Source organism: Carya illinoinensis, chromosome 15, assembly GCF_018687715.1.
Source record: "Carya illinoinensis cultivar Pawnee chromosome 15, C.illinoinensisPawnee_v1, whole genome shotgun sequence".
Lineage (NCBI taxonomy): Eukaryota > Viridiplantae > Streptophyta > Magnoliopsida > Fagales > Juglandaceae > Carya > Carya illinoinensis.
The window spans coordinates 43,088,054-43,107,917 of record NC_056766.1 but is presented as its reverse complement, the minus strand read 5'-3'; the positions used below and the strand labels follow the sequence as shown (position 1 = coordinate 43,107,917).

Genomic DNA, 19,864 nt, shown 5'->3' with positions numbered 1-19,864 from the left:
TGTTGATCTATTTAGCTATAAAAACACAAAAACTAAATTTTTATTTATTTTTGATTGTGCATGTTTGATTGTGATTTTCAATGAAAACTTGTTTGAGAGACGAATCCAAAAGTACCCCTTTAAAGTTCACATGGCAAATATAATTAACGTAAAGCATGGGTGATCTGATCTGGACGTGTGTTTTACGTATGAATAATATTACGTATAATCATCGTAAAGTGTGTCAGTACCATGTAGTCGCTTTAAAAAAGAATATGGTCTATTATTAAAAGATTAATTTTTCTTTTATGTGGTTTCGTATTTATTTATTTTTTTAAAGTGATTGGACAATGATTGCACATTGACGACTGCAAGTATCATTTCTTTTACCAACAAAAATAAAATGTTATATTATTTGTAATAATATAGTGTCACATAAAATACCGACTTGTGGCAGATCTATGTTTAAGATTATATGCCTAATTAAGCCATGTATCATACTCATGTAAACACGAGTTGTACATATATAATTTAATTTTTTAAAATAATAAACTGAACTCAGTTACAGCCTATTGTCTGTGTTGTTTGGATATAATGGTTGTATCTTTATTGAGAAAAATATAAATGATTAAATCTATATCTTTCTCTTGGTTTAACCTTTTAAGACGAATGGTGATTTCACATGTCATTATACTTAAGTACCTAGATTAGAAGAGAGAGATATGTACCATAAAACATTGATTTTTTTCATATTGATGTCTTAATTTTTTTTCATAAAACTTATTCTAAATTTGTACAGATCATTTTCTTATATGATATGCTTAAGGCCTTGTTTGGTTACACATATGAGATTAAATGAAATGAGAAATCTGTGAATAATAGTGAGATAAATTATGAATAGTAATGAAATGGTTTAAGTTAAGATTTTCATAGGATTTTGGGAAAATGGATAGAAAATATTGAATTACAAAATTATATAGTTAAAATGAGGGTTGGAATATAATTTTTTAATATTATTTTTGTTTTGAGATACGAAAAAGTTTAATTTTTTTGTGTTTTGTTTGAAAATTTGAAAAAGTACTTGTAATAATTAGGTTGTTGAGGGACCATTCCATGTGTGCCATCCACCCACCTTGTGTGTGCCATCCACTATGTGTGCCCATGTGTTGGTGGTGTCCAATTCACATGATGATATTCCTCACTAAGTGCTTTCATTGAGTGTTTAGCTTGTGCATTCCAGCACATATGTGGAGGGAGATGGGTTGAGCCTCTCCTATAAATAGGAGAGGTCATATGAAGGGAAAACCATCCCATTGAGAGAGAGAAGCAAGAGGGTGTGTGTAGTGTGCCATTTGAGATAGAGTTGTTTTGAATATAGTGTTTCCGCTCAGTGGACGTAGGCAAATTGCCGAACCACTTAAATATTGTCTCTATCTATTGTGGGTGTGATTTCTGGGCGGTTTTAGGCGCAACAATTGGTATCAGAGCCAATTAGGCTCTTTTTGTGGGGTGGATTTTTGTGGTAGTGTGGATACGTACAGTCTAAGGAGGTTCTGTCTAGGAGATTGGAAATTTTAAGCGTGTCCATTGTGACCCTCCAATCTTTCCTGGGAACTGACTTAGTGAGGTACTATTCATTTCTACCGTAAAAATTCATCAGAGCTTCGGTTCGTGCTACCCAGAAAATTGCAGTTGATCGGAATCAACTTTTGATCACACCACAACGTTCCTCTCGTCAAGACGGATCCGTTGCTGCAAATGGCATCGAAAACGAACACCGGAGGAGCCCGCACACGCCTCTAGAAGTTGGAGAGTGTAGTCCACGCGCCCCCACGCGCATCGGAAGTCGAAAACGCGTGAGATACACTTCCCCACGCGCCCAACAGAGCTTCAGCGCGTGTAGTACACTCGCTCACGCGCCCCCACGCGCAAACAGGAGCTGCTGCGCGTGCACTCCATGCGCCCACGCGCCGACCAGTCGCCCTACACAGCGCGTGCATCTCACGCGCCAGACAGATCAGAACCGTCCGTTTTTCAGATCCATTTTGGGCTTGATCTAAGCCATCCGGAGTCCGATTTCAACGATCAAATAGTGCTTTCCAACTATTTGGATCATTCCGGACTCATCCGTATGGTTAGAATTTTGAAATTTTGTGTCTAAAGTTTCTAAATTCAAATGGAAAGATCTGGAAGAGATAGGGGCTCTGAAAATGCCAGTAGCTCTGGACGTCGGTCCACCGTGTCAAATGCCAAGTTTGAAGTTGAGAAGTTCGATGGAACAAGCAACTTCGGCATGTGGCAGTGTGAAGTCATGGACGTTTTGATCCAACAAGAGTTGGATATTGCGTTGGAAGGAAAGCCAGACGATATGACTGATCAGGGTTGGAAGAAGCTTAATACTCAAGCTTGTAGTACAATCCGGTTATGCCTTACCAAAGAACAAAAGTATTTTGTCATGAGAGAGACAGATGCTAGGGTACTTTGGCAGAAATTGGAGGATAAGTTCATGAAGAAGAGCATTGAGAGCCGTTTGCACTTGAAGAAGAAGCTCTTCAGATTCCAATTTCGTGAAGGTATTTCAATGACTGAACATCTGAATAGTTACAACCAAATTCTTGCTGATTTGTTAAATTTAGATGTTAAAATCGAAGATGAAGATAAAGCTTTACTTTTGCTAAATTCCTTGCCTGATACATATGAGCATTTGATTACTACTCTATTGTATGGGAAGGAAAAGATTAGTTTTGAAGATGTATCTAGCTCTTTAATTAGCAATGAGTACCGGAGAAAAGATAAACAGGTACAACAAGATACATCAAGTGAAGCGCTAACAGCAAGGGGGAGACCACAGTCAAGGTATCCCGGAAAGAAGAAAGGTTTTCAATCGAAAACCCGAGCCACATCACGTGGTTCATCAGTCGGAAGAAAGCTTGCTAAAGACGAGTGTTCCTTTTGTCACAACAAAGGACACTGGAAGAAGGATTGTCCCAAGCTGAAGGGACAACAGCAGAATCAACCCACCACAGCCAATGTCGTGGACAGAGATGATGATTCAGATTTTTCCTTGATAAGTTCATCATCCATTTGTCATTCCGATGAATGGATTATGGATTCCGGATGTACCTATCACATGTGTCCCAATCGGGACTGGTTTACTGACTTCAAAAAGATTGAAGGTGGAACAGTACTTATGGGCAATGACAGTGCCTGTAAGACTCAGGGAATAGGTAGCATTCGGCTAAAGCTGCACGATGGTAGCGTCAAGACTCTGACAGAAGTTCGGTACATTCCGGACTTGCGGAAGAATCTCATCTCACTGGGAGCTCTGGATTCAAAGGGATTCAGAATCACCATTGAAGACGGAACTCTCAAAGTACTAATGGGAGTTCAGGTGGCTATGAAGGGTTTGAGGCGAGGAAACTTGTACTTCTTGCAAGGAAGTACTGTTGCTGGAAGAGCTTCCACAGGTTGTGAGAAGCTAGATGAGACTAATGATGACACCTCCAGTCTGTGGCATATGCGTATGGGACACGCAGGAGAAAAAGCTTTGCAAACACTGGTGAAGCAAGGCTTACTCAAAGGTGCCAAGACTGGTAAACTGTCTTTCTGTGAGCACTGTGTATTGAGGAAGCAGAGGCGGATCAAGTTTGGAACCGCAGTACACAATACACAGGGAATACTTGACTATGTGCACTCCGATGTTTGGGGACCTACCCAAAGTGCATCTTTGGGAGGTAAACATTGGTTTGTGACTTTTGTGGATGATTATTCTCGTCGTGTGTGGGTGTATACGATGAAGAATAAGGATGAAGTGCTGAAAATCTTCCTTGATTGGAAGAAAATGGTTGAGACTCAGACCGGCAGAAAGATCAAGCGGCTCAGATCTGATAATGGAGGTGAATACACTTCAGATCCCTTCATGGAAGAATGCCGGAGAGAGGGAATTGTAAGACACTTCACAGTACGAGGTACACCGCAGCAGAATGGTGTGGCAGAAAGAATGAATCGTACTTTATTAGAGAAAGTGCGATGTATGTTGCTGGATGCTGGATTCAGTAAACAATTTTGGGCTGAAGCTGTGACATATGCCTGCCACCTCATCAACCGACTACCCGCATCTGCCAATGACGGGAAGACACCCACTGAAATGTGGACAGGTACACATGCTACTGATTACAACTCTTTACACGTTTTCGGATGTCCTGCTTACTATCACGCTAAAGAGAGTAAGCTTGATCCTAGAGCCAAGAAAGCAAAATTCTTGGGCTTTAGTACTGGAGTAAAAGGGTATAGACTCTGGTGCATAGAGTCTAAAAAGGTGATCATTAGTAGAGATGTTACCTTCAACGAATCTGAGATGCTTAAGTCACATAAGCATAGAGATTCCAGTGAATGCAGCCATGATAGCGAAACACCTGGTGATTCGCAAAAGGTGGAGTTTTCCACTCGAAAGGATTCAGGAGAAACAAATGGAGAGCACGAATAAGATGAGGTTGATAGTCCAGTCACAGTACCTCCAATACAACCTGAATCAATAGCAACCAACAGACCGAGAAGAGAGAAACGTGTACCGTCACGTTATGCAGACTATGTGACATATGCATTACCAGCTGTAGGGGGTGAGATCCCAACCACTTACAGAGAAGCCATACAGTCTAGTGAACAAGTTGAATGGACAAAGGCAATGAAAGAAGAGATGCAGTCTCTTCACCAGAACCAGACTTGGGAGCTTGTGCCGCTTCCAAAAGGACAGAAGACAATTGGCTGTAAGTGGATCTTCAATCAGAAAGATGATCAAGCTGCTAAGAATGGAGTGCGATACAAAGCTAGGCTGGTAGCCAAGGGCTACGCTCAGACAGAGGGAATTGACTACAGTGAAGTATTCTCTCCTGTTGTGAAGCATTCATCCATTCGGATATTGCTAGCTTTGGTTGCACAATATGATCTGGAGTTAGCACAGCTTGATGTAAAGACAGCTTTCTTACATGGTGATCTGGAAGAGGAGATTTATCTGTCTCAACCAGAAGGATTCAAAGAAGCTGGCAAAGAAAACTGGGTATGCAGTCTGAAGAAGTCTCTCTATGGCTTGAAGCAGTCATCTCGGCAATGGTATAAGCGGTTTGACCGCTTTATGATGGATCTGAAATACACTCGTTGCCAATACGATCATTGTGTATATTTCAGAAAACTTGCAGATGGATCTTTCATTTATTTGCTTTTATATGTAGATGATATGCTAATTGCATGTAAAAGCAAGGGGTAGATAGATCGCTTAAAAACTCAGTTAAGTCATGAGTTTGACATGAAAGATCTAGGAGAAGCTCGAAGAATACTGGGGATGGAGATAAACAGAGATAGGGTGAAAGGTACAGTTCACCTTACTCAGAAGCAGTATCTGAAGAGAATACTGCAACGCTTCAACATCGACTCGAAGACGAAGCCGGTGACTACTCCTATGGCCCCATATTTCAAGCTCAGTGCATTGCAGTCTCCTAAAACTGATGAAGAGCGGGACTACATGAGAAATGTCCCATATGCAAGTGTTGTAGGAAGCTTAATGTATGCCATGGTGTGTACACGACCTGATATCTCCCAGGCCGTTAGCTTAATTAGCCGCTATATGCATAATCCTGGAAAGACTCATTGGCATGCGGCTAAGTGGATTCTACGGTACATTTTAGGAACCGTAGATATTGGTTTGAAGTTCGAGAAGGGTGGAGATAGTCTAGTAACTGGGTATGTTGACTCAGACTATGCAGGTGATCTTGATAAACGCCGATCGACAACTGGATATGTGTTCACTATGGCTGGAGGACCAGTTAGTTGGCGATCAACTTTGCAGTCGACAATTGCACTATCATCAACTGAGGCTGAATACATGGCTGTAACAGAAGCCGTGAAATAAGCCATTTGGTTACAGGGATTGGTAACAGACTTGGGCTTTAAGCAGCAAGAGGTTACCGTTTACTGTGACAGTCAGAGTGCAATTCATCTGGCCAAGAATCAAGTATATCACTCTCGAACAAAGCATATAGATGTCCGTTTCCACTTCGTACGTGAGATATTGGAAGAAGGGGACATTCTACTTCAGAAGATTGGCACTGAAGATAATCCAGCAGATATGTTGACAAAGGTCGTCACCGGGATCAAGTTCCAACACTGTTTGGACTTGATTAATATCTCATACTTCTGAGCACCCACGGGTGCATTGGCGCCTTAGGGCGCATTTGGTAGCGGAGATCTCTCATGGCAAACGAACATTTCGATAAAAGGATGAAATCATTGGAAGGATACAATATGTAGTATCCTAATGTGGCACACTTGGGTGGAGGGGGTGATTGTTGAGGGACCACTCCATGTGTGCCATCCACCCACCTTGTGTGTGCCATCCACTATGTGTGCCCATGTGTTGGTGGTGTCCAATTCACATGATGATATTCCTCACTAAGTGCTTTCATTGAGTGTTTAGCTTGTGCATTCCAGCACATATGTGGAGGGAGATGGGTTGAGCCTCTCCTATAAATAGGAGAGGTCATATGAAGGGAAAACCATCTCATTGAGAGAGAGAAGCAAGAGAGTGTGTGTAGTGTGCCATTTGAGATAGAGTTGTTTTGAATATAGTGTTTCCGCTCAGTGGACGTAGGCAAATTGCCGAACCACTTAAATATTGTCTCTATCTATTGTGGGTGTGATTTCTGGGCGGTTTTAGGCGCAACATAGGTAATGGCTATATGAAAAAGCTAAAAATTTAAAAATTTAAAATTGAAAAGTATTTGTCTTTGAATGGTATTTGGATGTTGAGATGAAATGGGATGAGACGGTTTGAATAATTTATTTGAAAAATATTTATTTGAGATGGGATGAATGGTATTTAAAAAATATTTATATTTGAATGGTATTTGGCTTAAGATGAGATGGAATGAGATCGTTCGAATAATTTATAGCTAGCTCTGTTATATATCTTGTACGTGTTTTTAAAATGGAAAAGTACTGGTGGTTGCTTTCTGCTGGCTTCGATCATATGGGGGCTGCTTCCATTCACCAGCGCATATAAAAAGTAGTGGATTCTCTATGGTTTCCCGCGACAAAAGAGAAAAATTGAAAACAAATGGACAATGAATATGACAAATTGGACCAATCGAATGGTGAATTATTATTGTTAATTTAATTTCCTTCCATTTTTTGTAATAAGGCAACTATGGATTCGGCTACTGCTATGGATCTTGCACCAGACCAGCTCCCGTGATTGCTGCTCAATATCTCTCTATTATTCCTTTCCTTGTATACATCATCTCTCTGTTATTAGTTTCCTTGTATACACCTTAAGCTACAGCTGTATAGTCAACTCTTGTAATTCTATATATACATGAATACAATTCCTCCAATCCATATTGAGGGAGATTACAACATTTGCAATACTGTCAATATTCTATTATTCTGGACTTTCTTATTTTTACACTTATCTTCTTGTTTTGTTCAGCAACAGCCAAGTACGTACTACTTCACCACGTTAATGCCAAGAAGTTGCCTAGCCTGCTAGTTAATTAGCATGCATGGTCGACGTTATTGCCAGGAAGTTGCCGAGAAGTTTCTACCCATGACTTCTCTGTAATTTATTATTGGCGATAACACTACTCTATAATTGGACCCCTTGGTAAATACTAATCACGAATACTGAGAGTTTGAGAGCATGACTTCTTCCATGGCCTTTCAATTAGGAGCTTCTTCCTCTTCTTCATCCTTTTCATCTGCTTCCATCCATCTATGGAATCATGTTGCGTATTCTTGAGCTTTAGAGGTAAAGATGTTCATCACAAGTTTATTTCTCATCTACATCAAGCTTTACGTCAAAGTGGAATCAATACTTACAAAGATAGCGTCGACCTAGAAACAGGAGAGCAAATTCTGCCAAAATTTTTCAAAGCTATTGAAAAGTCATAGATTTCGATTATTGTATTCTCTAAAAAATATGTAGAATCCAAATGGTGCTTAGACGAGCTATTGAAGATTCTTGAGTGTAAGAAAATAATGAAACGAATTGTTCTATATACCGATATTTTATAAGGTAAAACCATCGGAAATACGAGAACAAAAAGGAAGATTTGGAGAAGCATTCACTAAACTTGGAGAGAAAATCAAGGATGACATAAAGCCGCTGCTGGAACCCTGGAAGAAAGCTTTAGAAGAAGTTGCCAATTTGTCCGGGTTGGAATATTTAGCCGGGTAAGCTTTGCCTATATAAATATATATGTGTGTGTGTGTGTGTGTGTGTCTGTGCGCACGCGCGCGCACATATATATGATGTTATTGAGATATTTATCATGGGACCATTAAACTGACACAAATATAGCATCTAGCATTGGGAAAGCTAGTAAAGAGATGAAATACCATACAAAAGGAAAAGTAATTTGTGTTAATTATGATTATTTTTGGAATTGAACTTTATGTAAAACATAGTAAAATTAATTTATAAATCCTTTATGATTCAGAGATTTAATATCTACTACCACTACCACATTAGTTTCACATAAAGTTTATTGAAGAAATAGAAAAACACGTGCAGGAAATATATTTGTTCTCACAAATACTCTTAAATTATACGTTTCAGATTTAATGGGAAAAAATGTCGTTAAAAAGTTTGTTATAAATACATTCCAAAGAATGAAAATCATGTAAGTCGACAGCGGCACAAGGTCACGACAAATGCACAATATAATATTGAAACATTGGAAGGAGAAAGCGGGCTAGTCTTTGACATCATAATACACTACTGTCACATGACAGAAAATAAGGAAAAATAATTTACTTTAACTCAATCATATTCAATATATGTCATCTACCTAGCGTGAAATGTCTGACTCTTTAAATTTTCTTCTATTTTTTATTGATAGGGATGATGAGTCAGAATTTATCCAAACAATCATTCGGTAGGTGAACCCAAAAATAGTAAATCGAACACCTTTAAGCATTGCCAAGCATCCAATTGGGATAGAGTCTTGTATACGAGACATTTATCAGCATTTAAGTATCAAAATGAATGATATTATAAGCTTGGTAGGGATATTCAGAACCGGTGGAATTGGTAAGACAACTATTTCAAATGATATTTATAACCATATTTCTTCTCAATTTGAAGGAAGTAGTTGTTTCTTGAGAAATATTAGAAAAACTTCAAAACAAGCGAGAGGTCTAATTCAGCTGCAAAATACACTTCTTTCTGAGATCTTAGAAACAAAATTGGATATTAATGATGTTGGTAAAGGAGCCAATGTAATTTTGGCATAGGCTTCAATCTAAAAGGATTCTGCTAATTCTTGATGATGTGGATGACTTGGTCCAACTAGAAAAATTAGCTGGTGATCGTGCTTTGTTTGGTTCCGGAAGTAGAGTCATCATAATAACAAGAGATCAACATATCTAGATAACTCTAAAGTTGATTCAAAATACAAGGTGAGGACTTTGGATGACAATGAAGCTCTTCAACTCTTTAGCTTGTATGCTTTCAAGAAAGACGAACCACTTGAAGATTACGTGGATCTCTCTAAACAAGTGATAAAATATGCTCGAGGTCTTCCACTAACTTTAACAGTGCTAGGTTCAGATCTACAAGGTCGAAATATATATCAATGGAAAAGCGCACTGGATAAGTATAAAACAATTCCCCACCCAGAAATTCAGAGTGTACTTCAAATAAGTTATGATAGTTTGGAAGTTAGTGAGAAAGACATGTTCCTTGATATTGCATTTTTCTTCAAAGGAGAACCTTTGGCTAAGGTCATGGAAATATTTGATAGTTGCAGTTTTTCTCCAATTCATGGTATCCAGAGGCTTCTCTACCCATGGTCAACGTTATTGCCAGGAAGTTGCCGAGAAGTTTCTACCCATGACTTCTCTATCATTATTTATTTGCCATAACACAACTCTATAATTGGACCTCTTGGTAAATAGTAATAGCGCATACTGTGAGTTTGCGAGCATGACTTTTTCCATTGCCTTTCAATTAGGAGCTTCTTCCTCCTCTTCATCTCCTTCCATTTTTCAATGGAATCATGATGTATTCTTGAGCTTTAAAGGTAAAGATGTTCGTCACAACTTTATTTCTCATCTAAATCGTGCTTTGCGTCAAAGTGGAATCAAGACTTACATGGATGGCATCGACCTTGAAAGACGAGAACAAATTTCATCAGAACTTTTCAAAGCTATTGAAGAGTCACAAATTTCAATCATTGTATTCTATAAAAACTATGTAGAATCTAGATGGTGCTTAGACGAGCTATTGAAGATTCTTGAATGTAAGAAAGTAATGAAACAAATTGTTTTACCGATATTCTATAAGGTAAAACCATTGGAAGTACGCGAACAAAAATGAAGATTTGGAGAAGCATTCACTAAACTTGGAAAGAAAATCAAGGATGACATAAAGCCACTAATGGAATCCTGGAAGGAAGCTTTAGAAGAAGTAGCCAATTTGTCTGGTTTGGAATATTTAGCCATCCGGTAAGCTTTGCCTATCATATGTTTGTGTGCGCATATATATGATGCTATTGAGATATTTATCATGGGGCAATTAAATTGACACAAATTCAAGAATTGGCATCAGGAAAATTAGTAAAGATGAAATACCATACAAAAGGAAAAGTATTTTATGTTTATTATTATTTTTGGAATTGAACTTTATGCAAAACATAGTAAAATTAATTTACAAATCTTTTCTGATTTAGGGATTTAATATCAACTACCACTACCACATTAGTTTCACATAAAGTTTATTGAAGAAATAGAAGAACATAAAATAGTTCAAAGAAATACATATATTTTCGTTCGTTTTGCCCTTTGTGACGTCTTTTGATGAATAACAAGCAAAAGCTAAGGAATAGAGGAATATATATATATATATATATATTTATATATATGTGGAATTTCGTCCATCAATTAACTGTTCAATGAGAGTTGGAAAAAAATAATTAATAAAACGGTGGGAATTGTTTATTATTTGGGTCATATAAAGAATAAGATAATTTGGACTGATGACAAGAAATTCAAAACAACTTTAAATAAGTAGTGGCTTTTAGTTTCAATTTGTTTCTAGATATAAAGACTTGCAAGCCCTCTTAAATTATACGTTTTAGATTTAAGGAAGGGACAGATCGACAATGGGAAAACTAATTAGTTAAAAAGTATGTTATAATTAAACAAATACAAAAGAATGAAATTGTAAGTCTGACAATGGCACAAGGTCACGACAAATGCACAATCTAATATTAAAATATTCAGATTTAAGGAAGGAAAAATAATATATACTTTAACTCAAGTCATGAAATGTCTAACTCTTTAAATTTTTTTCTCTTTTTTATTGATAGGCCGGATGATGAGTCAGAATTTATCCAAAAAATTATTTTGTAGATGAACCCAAAAATAGTAAGTCGAATACCTTTAAGCGTTGCCAAGCATCCAATTGGGATAGAATTGCATATACAAGACATTTTTCAGCATTTAAGTATCAAAAGGATGATATTATACACGTGGTAGGGATATTTGGAACCGGTGGAATTGGTAAGAAGACTATTTCAAATGATATTTATAACCAGATTTCATCTCAATTTGAAAGAAGTTGTTTCTTAAGAAATATTAGAGAAACATCAAAACTGAAAAAGCAGTGGTTCTACACGACACTACACCTAGAGGGGGGGTGAATAGGTGTAATCCAATTTTTATGGCCTTTTGACAATTAGTCAAACAAGTAGTTAGTAAATGAATCAAATAACACAAATAATCAACACATGATTTTGATCACGGAGTGAAAACTCATTTGAAGAACATCTTCAAAATCTAAAACCACTCCGGGTGTAAGACACCACCTCAAATCCACTATAGAAATTTTAGTTCGTTACAACCAATTTAGAGACACTCACAAAACCTTTGTGGTAGCTAAACTTGGCTTGCAACACCACAAGCGACCCACTCGATCTCTACACGCATGTAGTGTCAGAACTCTGACCTTTCTATAGCTTCCCACGAGAACCTCTCGATCTCTGCATCAACAGCAACTCCGGACTCTTCCGGCCAACAAATATGTCCACTTCAATGGACTCATGTAAGAGTTGATTTTGAGTGTGTTGTGGTGGAGAAGTGTTTATCCAAGAGATAATCAACCAAGTGGGGGAGATGTTGCTCTAAAACGTTCTTGGAGACCCTTAGGTTTTTGCTCTGATTCTCCACCCTTAGAACAGAAGTTAAGCTATTCTATTTATAGTTCCAATCAAAGGAGGCGCTTCAAAACCCTAAATTGTAAGTGATCTGGAACATTGGCTCGAGCGAAGTGTCGAGCGAGGATCGAGCGGTACAATCTACCTGAGTTCGCTCGAGCTCAGTGTCGAGCGAGGATCGAGCGGTACAATCTGCCTGAGTTCGCTCGAGCTCAGTGTCGAGCGAGGGTCGAGCGGTACAATCTGCTTGAGTTCGCTCGAGCGCCCTGTTGAGCGAGGGTCAAGCGAAGAAATCTGTTTTGACCAATAACGAGCACACTTCAAGCCTTTCCGCAACAACACTTGTTACAACATTATTTTACACAGGTTTTCACAAAAATATGTCAATACACTCATTTTTCCTCAACAAAAACAAGTGGGAGGTCTTATTCAGCTACAAAATACACTTCTTTCAGAGATCTTAGGAACAAGATTGGATATTAATGATGTTGATAGAGGAATCGGTGTAATTTGGCATAGACTTCAATCTAAAATGATTCTACTCATTCTTGATGATGTGGATGAAATGGTCCAACTAGAAAAATTAGCTGGAAATCGTGCTTGGCTTGGTTCAGGAAGTAGAGTCATCATAACAACAAGAGATCAACATTTACTAGATAACTCTAAAGTTGATTTAAAATACGAGGTGAGGACTTTGAATGTCAATAAAGCTCTTCAACTGTTTAGCTTGTATGCTTTCGAGAAAAACGAACCATTGAAGGATTTTGTTGATCTCTCCAAACAAGTAACAAACTATGCTCAGGGTCTTCCACTAGCTTCAACAGTGCTAGGTTCGGATCTAAAAGGCCGAAGTATACATCAATGGAAAAGTACATTGGACAAGTATAAAAGCATTCCCAACCAAAACATTCAGAGAATACTTTGAATAAGTTATGATAGTTTAGAAGATAATGAGAAAGACATGTTTCTTGATATTGCATTTTTCCTCAAAGGAGAACCTTTGGCTAAGGTCATGGAAATATTTGATAGTTGCGGTTTTTTTCCGGTTCATGGTATCCAGAGGCTAATAGACAAGTGTCTTATTTATACTTTTAATTATGAATATTTTTGGATGCATGACTTGCTACGAGATATGGGTCAAGAAATTGTTCGAGAAAAATTAGCCAAAGATCTTAGCAAACGCAGCAGATTGTGGTTTCACGAGGATGTTCGTCAAGTGTTCAAAGAATGGTAAGAGTCACAAAGAAATTCTTGGGTTTTACATTTATTTCCTTTTTATAAAAGAGAAATCTAGTGGAAAATATTGACTTATGAATTAATACCTGGCCTAGTGGAAAAATCCTTTAAATGATCAAGGATGAATTTGTAGTTATAATTAGAATTTGTTTTTCATTAAGATGAATCACTAAATTAAGTACTATATAAATGTCCTTTTTCGTTTCAAATATATATCTGAATAGTTTTTTAATTTAGTGCCTACTGTCTCTTGTAGCTAGCATTTGTTTTATGAAAAGTTAAAAGAGTAGTGTACATAAGTTGGGAAAGAAAAGACAATCTTTTATATTTTAACACGTGAATATTTAGTATTGAAAAATAGCATGTAAAGATAATGAGAGAGTAGTATTTTTTATGAAATAATATACCATCAACTTGAATATTATTAACTTTAGCAAATTGTAATTTATGAACAACTTTATGCACTAATTTTGTTGACACTCTTTATATATGCATTCTCTTATATCAGGGGCCAAATGAAATTGAAGGCATAGTATTAGATTTACCTAAAGGTGATAAGGAGATAAGCTTGCATCCGGATGCATTTCGACATATGAAAAGACTTTGAGTCTTTATAAATTGTAATGCACGTTTTTCTTATGGACCCAATTACCTCTCCAACAAGTTAAGAGTCCTTGATTGGTATAAATATCCTGCAGAGCCTTTGCCACATGATTTCCAGAGAAAGAAACTCATTGTCTTTAACATGCGTGATAGCTTGGTCAAGGAGTTAGGGGATGGATTCAAGCCCAAGGTACGTATACAATTATAATAATCAATGATTTATTTTTTTTATTTAAATTATGTAATAAACTCCATTAAACTTTTTTTTTTCTTTTCTTATACAGAATTTGACGATAATGACTTTCTATGGTTGTAAATTCTTAAAAAATATTCCTGATCTTTCAAGCATCTCAAATTTGAAACAATTGATTGTCCAATATTGTAAAAGATTAGTTGAGGTGCATGATTCGGTTAGATCTTTGAAAAATCTTTCCAGGTTGGATTTTGATGGATGCTCTAAACTCCAAATTCTTCCAAGAAGCCTTAAGTTGAGATCTTTATTTGAGCTTAATCTTGGGAGTTGCTCAAGCCTCAGTGATTTTCCTGAAATCGAGTGTAAAATGGAATGTTTAAGGACATTGAGTTTATATAGCACTGCAGTAGAAGAACTCCCTTCATCAAGAACCTCGTTGGACTTGAGACATTAAATCTATTGGATTGCAAAAACCTTATGCTTCTCCCAATTGCTTCCATCCCGTTGAAATATTTACACTTCTTTTGTATGGGTGGACATGATTCCGTTGATCTGCCTAATGATTCTACAACAATGGAAGATGAGATATCAAATTCAAGAAATGGGAGCACTGCATTACAAGTACCGAATATTCAAATTAGTTGTTCCCAATCAGAATCAAATTTCTTTCCACTATGTAGTTTATTTGCCATGTTTAATTCCTCGGCCACTTTGGATTTGTTATCTCTATTGGGACTTGAAATTGTTAGCCTTCCCAAGAGCATCAAAGAATCCGTTACACTAACTAATCTTACCTTGGCCTGTTGTTGTAAACTTGAAGAAATACCAGAGCTTCCACCAAATATAAGACAAGTAGATGCTAGGGGATGCAAGTCATTAAAAATATTTCCGGAAGTATCAAAAATATTAGAATTCAATAGAAGCCACATCAAATCGCTAGGAAGAATCGAATTGAGCGGCTGCTACAAAATGCATGAGAATATATGGAATGATAAAGTGCAAAATGCTTTATTATTGTGGAAGGTATGTCTTTGCGATCTCATTTTTAATAGTATGCATGCATGACTGAAATTAAATTGATAATGATGATGATGATATTGGTTTAACAGGGAGAATATGGTTATGATGCTACTTTGTTTTCGGAAAATCAATTGAGTTACTTTCATGATTTTTTAAAAGTTAAAGAAATGGTAAAGTGGCCTGATGACGAAGAAGAGTTTGCAATAGATACCGAGAGGCCGCGGCCTTGGAAGACGATAAAAGGATTTTTCTTAATGGTTGGTGTTTCAGGCGGAAAGAGTGATATTGATGATGCTACAGTTGATGCTACTAGTCTGGAAAAAGAAGAGTGGGTAATAGATATTGAGGGGCCGCACTATTTGGAGGAGATAAGTGGAATTGTATTATATGTCGTAATATTTTTTAAAGAAGATGTTTCAATCTGGGATGATACTGATATTGTTGATACTAAAATAACTACTAAGATAACCACTAACAGCTCAAATCATGTATGCCGTATTCAAGAAGAGGTGCGATTGGTTAATAGTGGTTTCCACAAAAAGGAAAATAGGACTGGATATTTTGTATGGGTGGGGTGCTCCAATTTACAATCTTTTGAACTTAAGGTTTTGGACAATCTGCTAGTTCAATTTTATCCCAGTTATCGTGGGATGGTGCCGTTTTATAAAAGTTACAGAGCTAAAGTGGTATACAAGAATGAAAGGAGAGCAAATAAAAAAAAATAGATGAAGCCGATCTTGCAAAAACTCCTGATCAACAGCAATTCAATTAATGATAACCCCAGGTGAGTAAGTCGCCCCTCATATTCTCTGTTCTTTTCTCGGATGATATTTTTGGATTACTACTTAAGTTTATGAAAAAAATCACCTAATATTCTTAAACTTCGGGCATTAAACTGCCAGATCAAGTGGAGAAGGACTACAATGATTCAAAGGACTCCGAACCTTTTTCTTCTTCTTCTTTTTTTTTTTTTTTTTTGGCCATTGCCCAGTCTTAGGCCCATAAAGTTTTGTGTACGATGAACCATATATGTTTACTAAAACTCTATGTGCAATTATTTTTGTGTACTCCTTGTACATTTTAATAATGTGATTGGCTGCTTCATTTTTTTTAATATAAAATAGCTGTTTTGGCCGACAATCACATTAATAAAGTGTGTAAAAAGTGCGTAAAAGTGATTATATATAGTAGAACTCGTATGTTTATACCATTTTTTACTTTGGAATAATGACCATATATGTTTAGTCTTTGCCAATGAAATAAAGGTGGTCATTTTGTTACTATTTGATGTTAAAATTCCCTTAATCTACTCAGGTTGCATGTGCATTGAGAAAGAGGACAACCACATTGATTGTGAAGAATATTATTTCGTAGATTTTAATAATCTCGCCTTTCTAGGATGCTTATTTGCATTGCTTTGGGCTATCTTTGTTAAATCGCCTGCCCCCGTTGTTGCTGTTTCTTTGGAATTTCAGGTGAGTTTTTCGTTTAATTTTTGTTTGTTCTCACTAGTCTTTAAGACTTGATTTGGTATTGGCCATTGAAAATTTGAAATCAGATGTTGTCATTTGTTTCATATATGATGTTAAGAAATTGCCATGAATCTACTCGTGGGGTTGCATATGTACTGGCTGTATTGCTCATGTTGGTTGGTTGGGATTATGGTAACACAACTCTATTGATCTCAACTTCTGGGTTTAGGGAACTGTACAACATGTGCACTGATGTAACATGTCTTAATTTTCAAGGGACCTGTTCCAGATAAGGTGGTGAAGGACTATGATGATCCAAAGGTAGATTTGGAGTTAGAGCTTCGACTTGTTTGAGATGGATGAATGGCATGTATGTTTATAAGAGCTGAATCTTAAGACCACTACACTATTGCTACTGTCATCCATCTCTCTCTCTCTCTCTCTCTCTCTCTCTCTCTCTGGTTATTTATAAGATTGAACAATTTGGAGGTAACCGTCAATCTTGCCAAAAGTGGGGAAATCTTCATGCTTAGCTTGTAAGCTTTTCACTTTGGTCATTTAATTATAGCCATTAGTTTATTTCTTGCATGATGAATTTAAGTTTTGTCCTGCCCTGAAAATTTTCTTCTATATACTTATTGCAGCAAGTTTCTGCTAAACACACTTAGTTGAAAAACTAGAAAACACCACTTATCTCATTCAAAAACTCCCACTAAGTTGGACAGCAACATATACAGAACAACGAAATATTGAAACAGACTTATTTACATCTTAAATTTGCAAAATCAGCTTTTTCTAATATCAACCACCCATACTGCATCAGGAAGATTAGACCTATCCAAACACAGCCCAGAATTCTCTTTAGCATCTTCTATAGCAAAAAAATCTGCAATCTGATTAGTTTCGCTATATCCGAAGATCTTGGTGGGTAAAACTTGACACCATGCCCATCTATACCAAGAAATTAGATTTAAAAGAATACACCCCTCCTTATTAGCCTTTACATGTGTATCTTCCCCCCTCCTAGGACAATAAGGTATAGCATTAATCTGAGATGCCAAATCTGATCCTAAATGGTCCTGTAATTTAACCAAATTCCACCCAGATGAAGGCATGACCTCTTAAGTTTCAAACCTTCTTGCCAACCACATAAACTTTTTAAGCCATCAATATTTGATGGCTGCTGCTTCTTTGAAGGATTCGGGTGTTTGGATCTGAAAAAGACGGGTCATAACGAGCATCGAGCTCCCATATATAAAATTTCATGCTGACTTCATGTGTAATGCTCTCTTTATTTCATTAAACTCCCTCACACCCAATCCTCTCTCATTAATAGGGTGACATACTTTTCCCAAGCAACCCATTTTTTCTTTACCTTCTCTATCTCCCCAAAGAGAAAAAGTCTGAGCATGGTAACAAACCTCAAAACTAATTTGGGCACATTCAGAACCGAGAGCAAATGAATTGGCATGCTTGATAAAACATGCTTAATCAAGACCAATTTTCCCCCATTAGACGAGAACTTTGACTTCCAACCAGCAAGCTTATTCCTTAATTTCCCTTACAGAAGCTCCAACATTGTTCCTTTTAATGAGAATAGGTACATCAAGATACGTAAAAGGAAACAGATTATCCTTAAAAAACCAGTTTCATCCAGCATAATATGTTTCCTAGAAACAAAAGCATTTTTTCCTTCCACTTACTCAATACTTCAGATAAACCATTCCAGGATTTATTGGATTGATTAAGGAAGATAACAATGTCGTCAGTGTATAAAAGAAAAACCAAAGGCCAAACATATCCATAAAATTCTCCATTCAAGTCTACCATAAGCTTTTTCCATGTCCATTTTAACCATCAAATTGCATCCTTTTTACTTTTTTATTGAGACTAAGAGCGAATTCATGAGCAAGAGCTATATTATCAAAGATACTCCAACCTTTAATAAAGGTTCCTTGCACCTAGAAAGGTGCAAGTCTATTCACCATATATATATAACTTAAAAAAACTTCCACACCAGATATATCTTATAACCCTTTTATCAGTCTAAAATTCTGACCCCAACAAAAACTCATGAGCAGCTTCACGTTTTAAATTCTAGCTGTACAGCACATATACGATCGTAGCCACTGAATGAACTGGAATCTCATTTCCTGTCTAATCATGTCATGCTGAATTTAAAAGAAAATTCTAGTACTTTCTGTGTCCTTTAGACCAAATTGATCAAGTACCAACTCGAACATCATTTTTTGGCAAGCAGATAATGTTGTTTGAAGAACATAGAATTCACAGTTTTGTTCCCTGTAAAGTCAAAATCCCATGTCACTTTGATCGACTTGCATGTATAGTTCATATCTGACAAACTACATGTTTGACATGTTAAAGTTTATTTTAATTGAGCTGTATTTTGTTGCTGTTTTATTAATTGACCATCCAAAATCAACCTCATAATTTATCATAAATAATTAGCTTCCTTCCTCGAGTGCATTGGACACTTTAAGAAGATGTCGATCATCTTTGTTTTATGGCCTGTGACCCAACTTGTCTGCTTTCTTCTTTCTTTTATTTGTACTAGAGATTGAGTTGTGCGGCTTCACCTTCTTTTTTTAATATGGGGAGATTCACTTTGCTCTGGTGAGCAGTAATCAGCCTTACATACATTACTTCCTGCATGTGTTCTGAAGGAACCTCTTCCCCTTCCTCTTCTTCCATTGATTGATAGAGTTACTATGTATTCTTGAATTTTAGAGGTGAAGATACTCGCACTAATTTTACTGCTCATCTATACAACGCTTTGTGTCAGAAGGGTATCAATACTTACATAGATGAAGACGAGCTTAGCAGAGGAGAAGAAATTTCTCCAACTCTTTGCAAAGCTATTGAAGAGTCGAGAATTTCCTGTTGGACTTTTTGCTCCTTTGGTTAGTCCCACATGGGTGGGAAATGGGAAGGAGCAAGCTCTCAAAGCTTATAAATAAGAGGCTTAGCCTCTTAGTTTAAGTGCACTAGTCAAATGCTTAGCTAGTAACTTTTGACTCTAGTTAAATTCTTCTGTTGTCCATTTTTGTAAAATGGGAAGAGGTGTGAGTTAAAGTTTTTCTAGTGGGGAAAGCTTTGTGGGTGTGTTTGGGGTGAGGAGAGAAATTATGTGATTG

General features: G+C 36.9%; 1 protein-coding gene and 1 long non-coding RNA gene across 2 annotated transcripts; both read left to right on the top strand.

Moving 5' to 3' along the window:
• Positions 1-9,955: 9,955 nt before the first annotated feature.
• Positions 9,956-13,110, top strand: LOC122296970 (disease resistance protein RPV1-like). Its single transcript, XM_043106764.1, has 3 exons — positions 9,956-10,315; positions 10,424-10,476; positions 12,552-13,110. Exons 1-3 carry the CDS (start codon positions 9,956-9,958, stop codon positions 13,108-13,110), a joined length of 972 nt encoding a protein of 323 aa, XP_042962698.1.
• A 1,041-nt stretch (positions 13,111-14,151) lies between these two features.
• On the top strand, positions 14,152-19,743 carry LOC122296421. Its single transcript, XR_006238510.1, has 3 exons — positions 14,152-16,021; positions 16,552-16,712; positions 16,986-19,743. It is a non-coding gene; the product is annotated as an uncharacterized LOC122296421 (long non-coding RNA).
• Positions 19,744-19,864: the final 121 nt, after the last annotated feature.

Excerpts from the sequence above, each read along its gene's own strand:
- LOC122296970 (XM_043106764.1), top strand. The coding sequence starts at position 9,956 with ATGACTTTTTCCATTGCCTTTCAATTAGGAGCTTCTTCCTCCTCTTCA. Across the intron at positions 10,316-10,423 it reads TTTTACCGATATTCTATAAG|GAAGCTTTAGAAGAAGTAGC; the intron begins GTAAAACCATTG and ends GAATCCTGGAAG. Across the intron at positions 10,477-12,551 it reads TTGGAATATTTAGCCATCCG|GTTTTCACAAAAATATGTCA; the intron begins GTAAGCTTTGCC and ends TATTTTACACAG.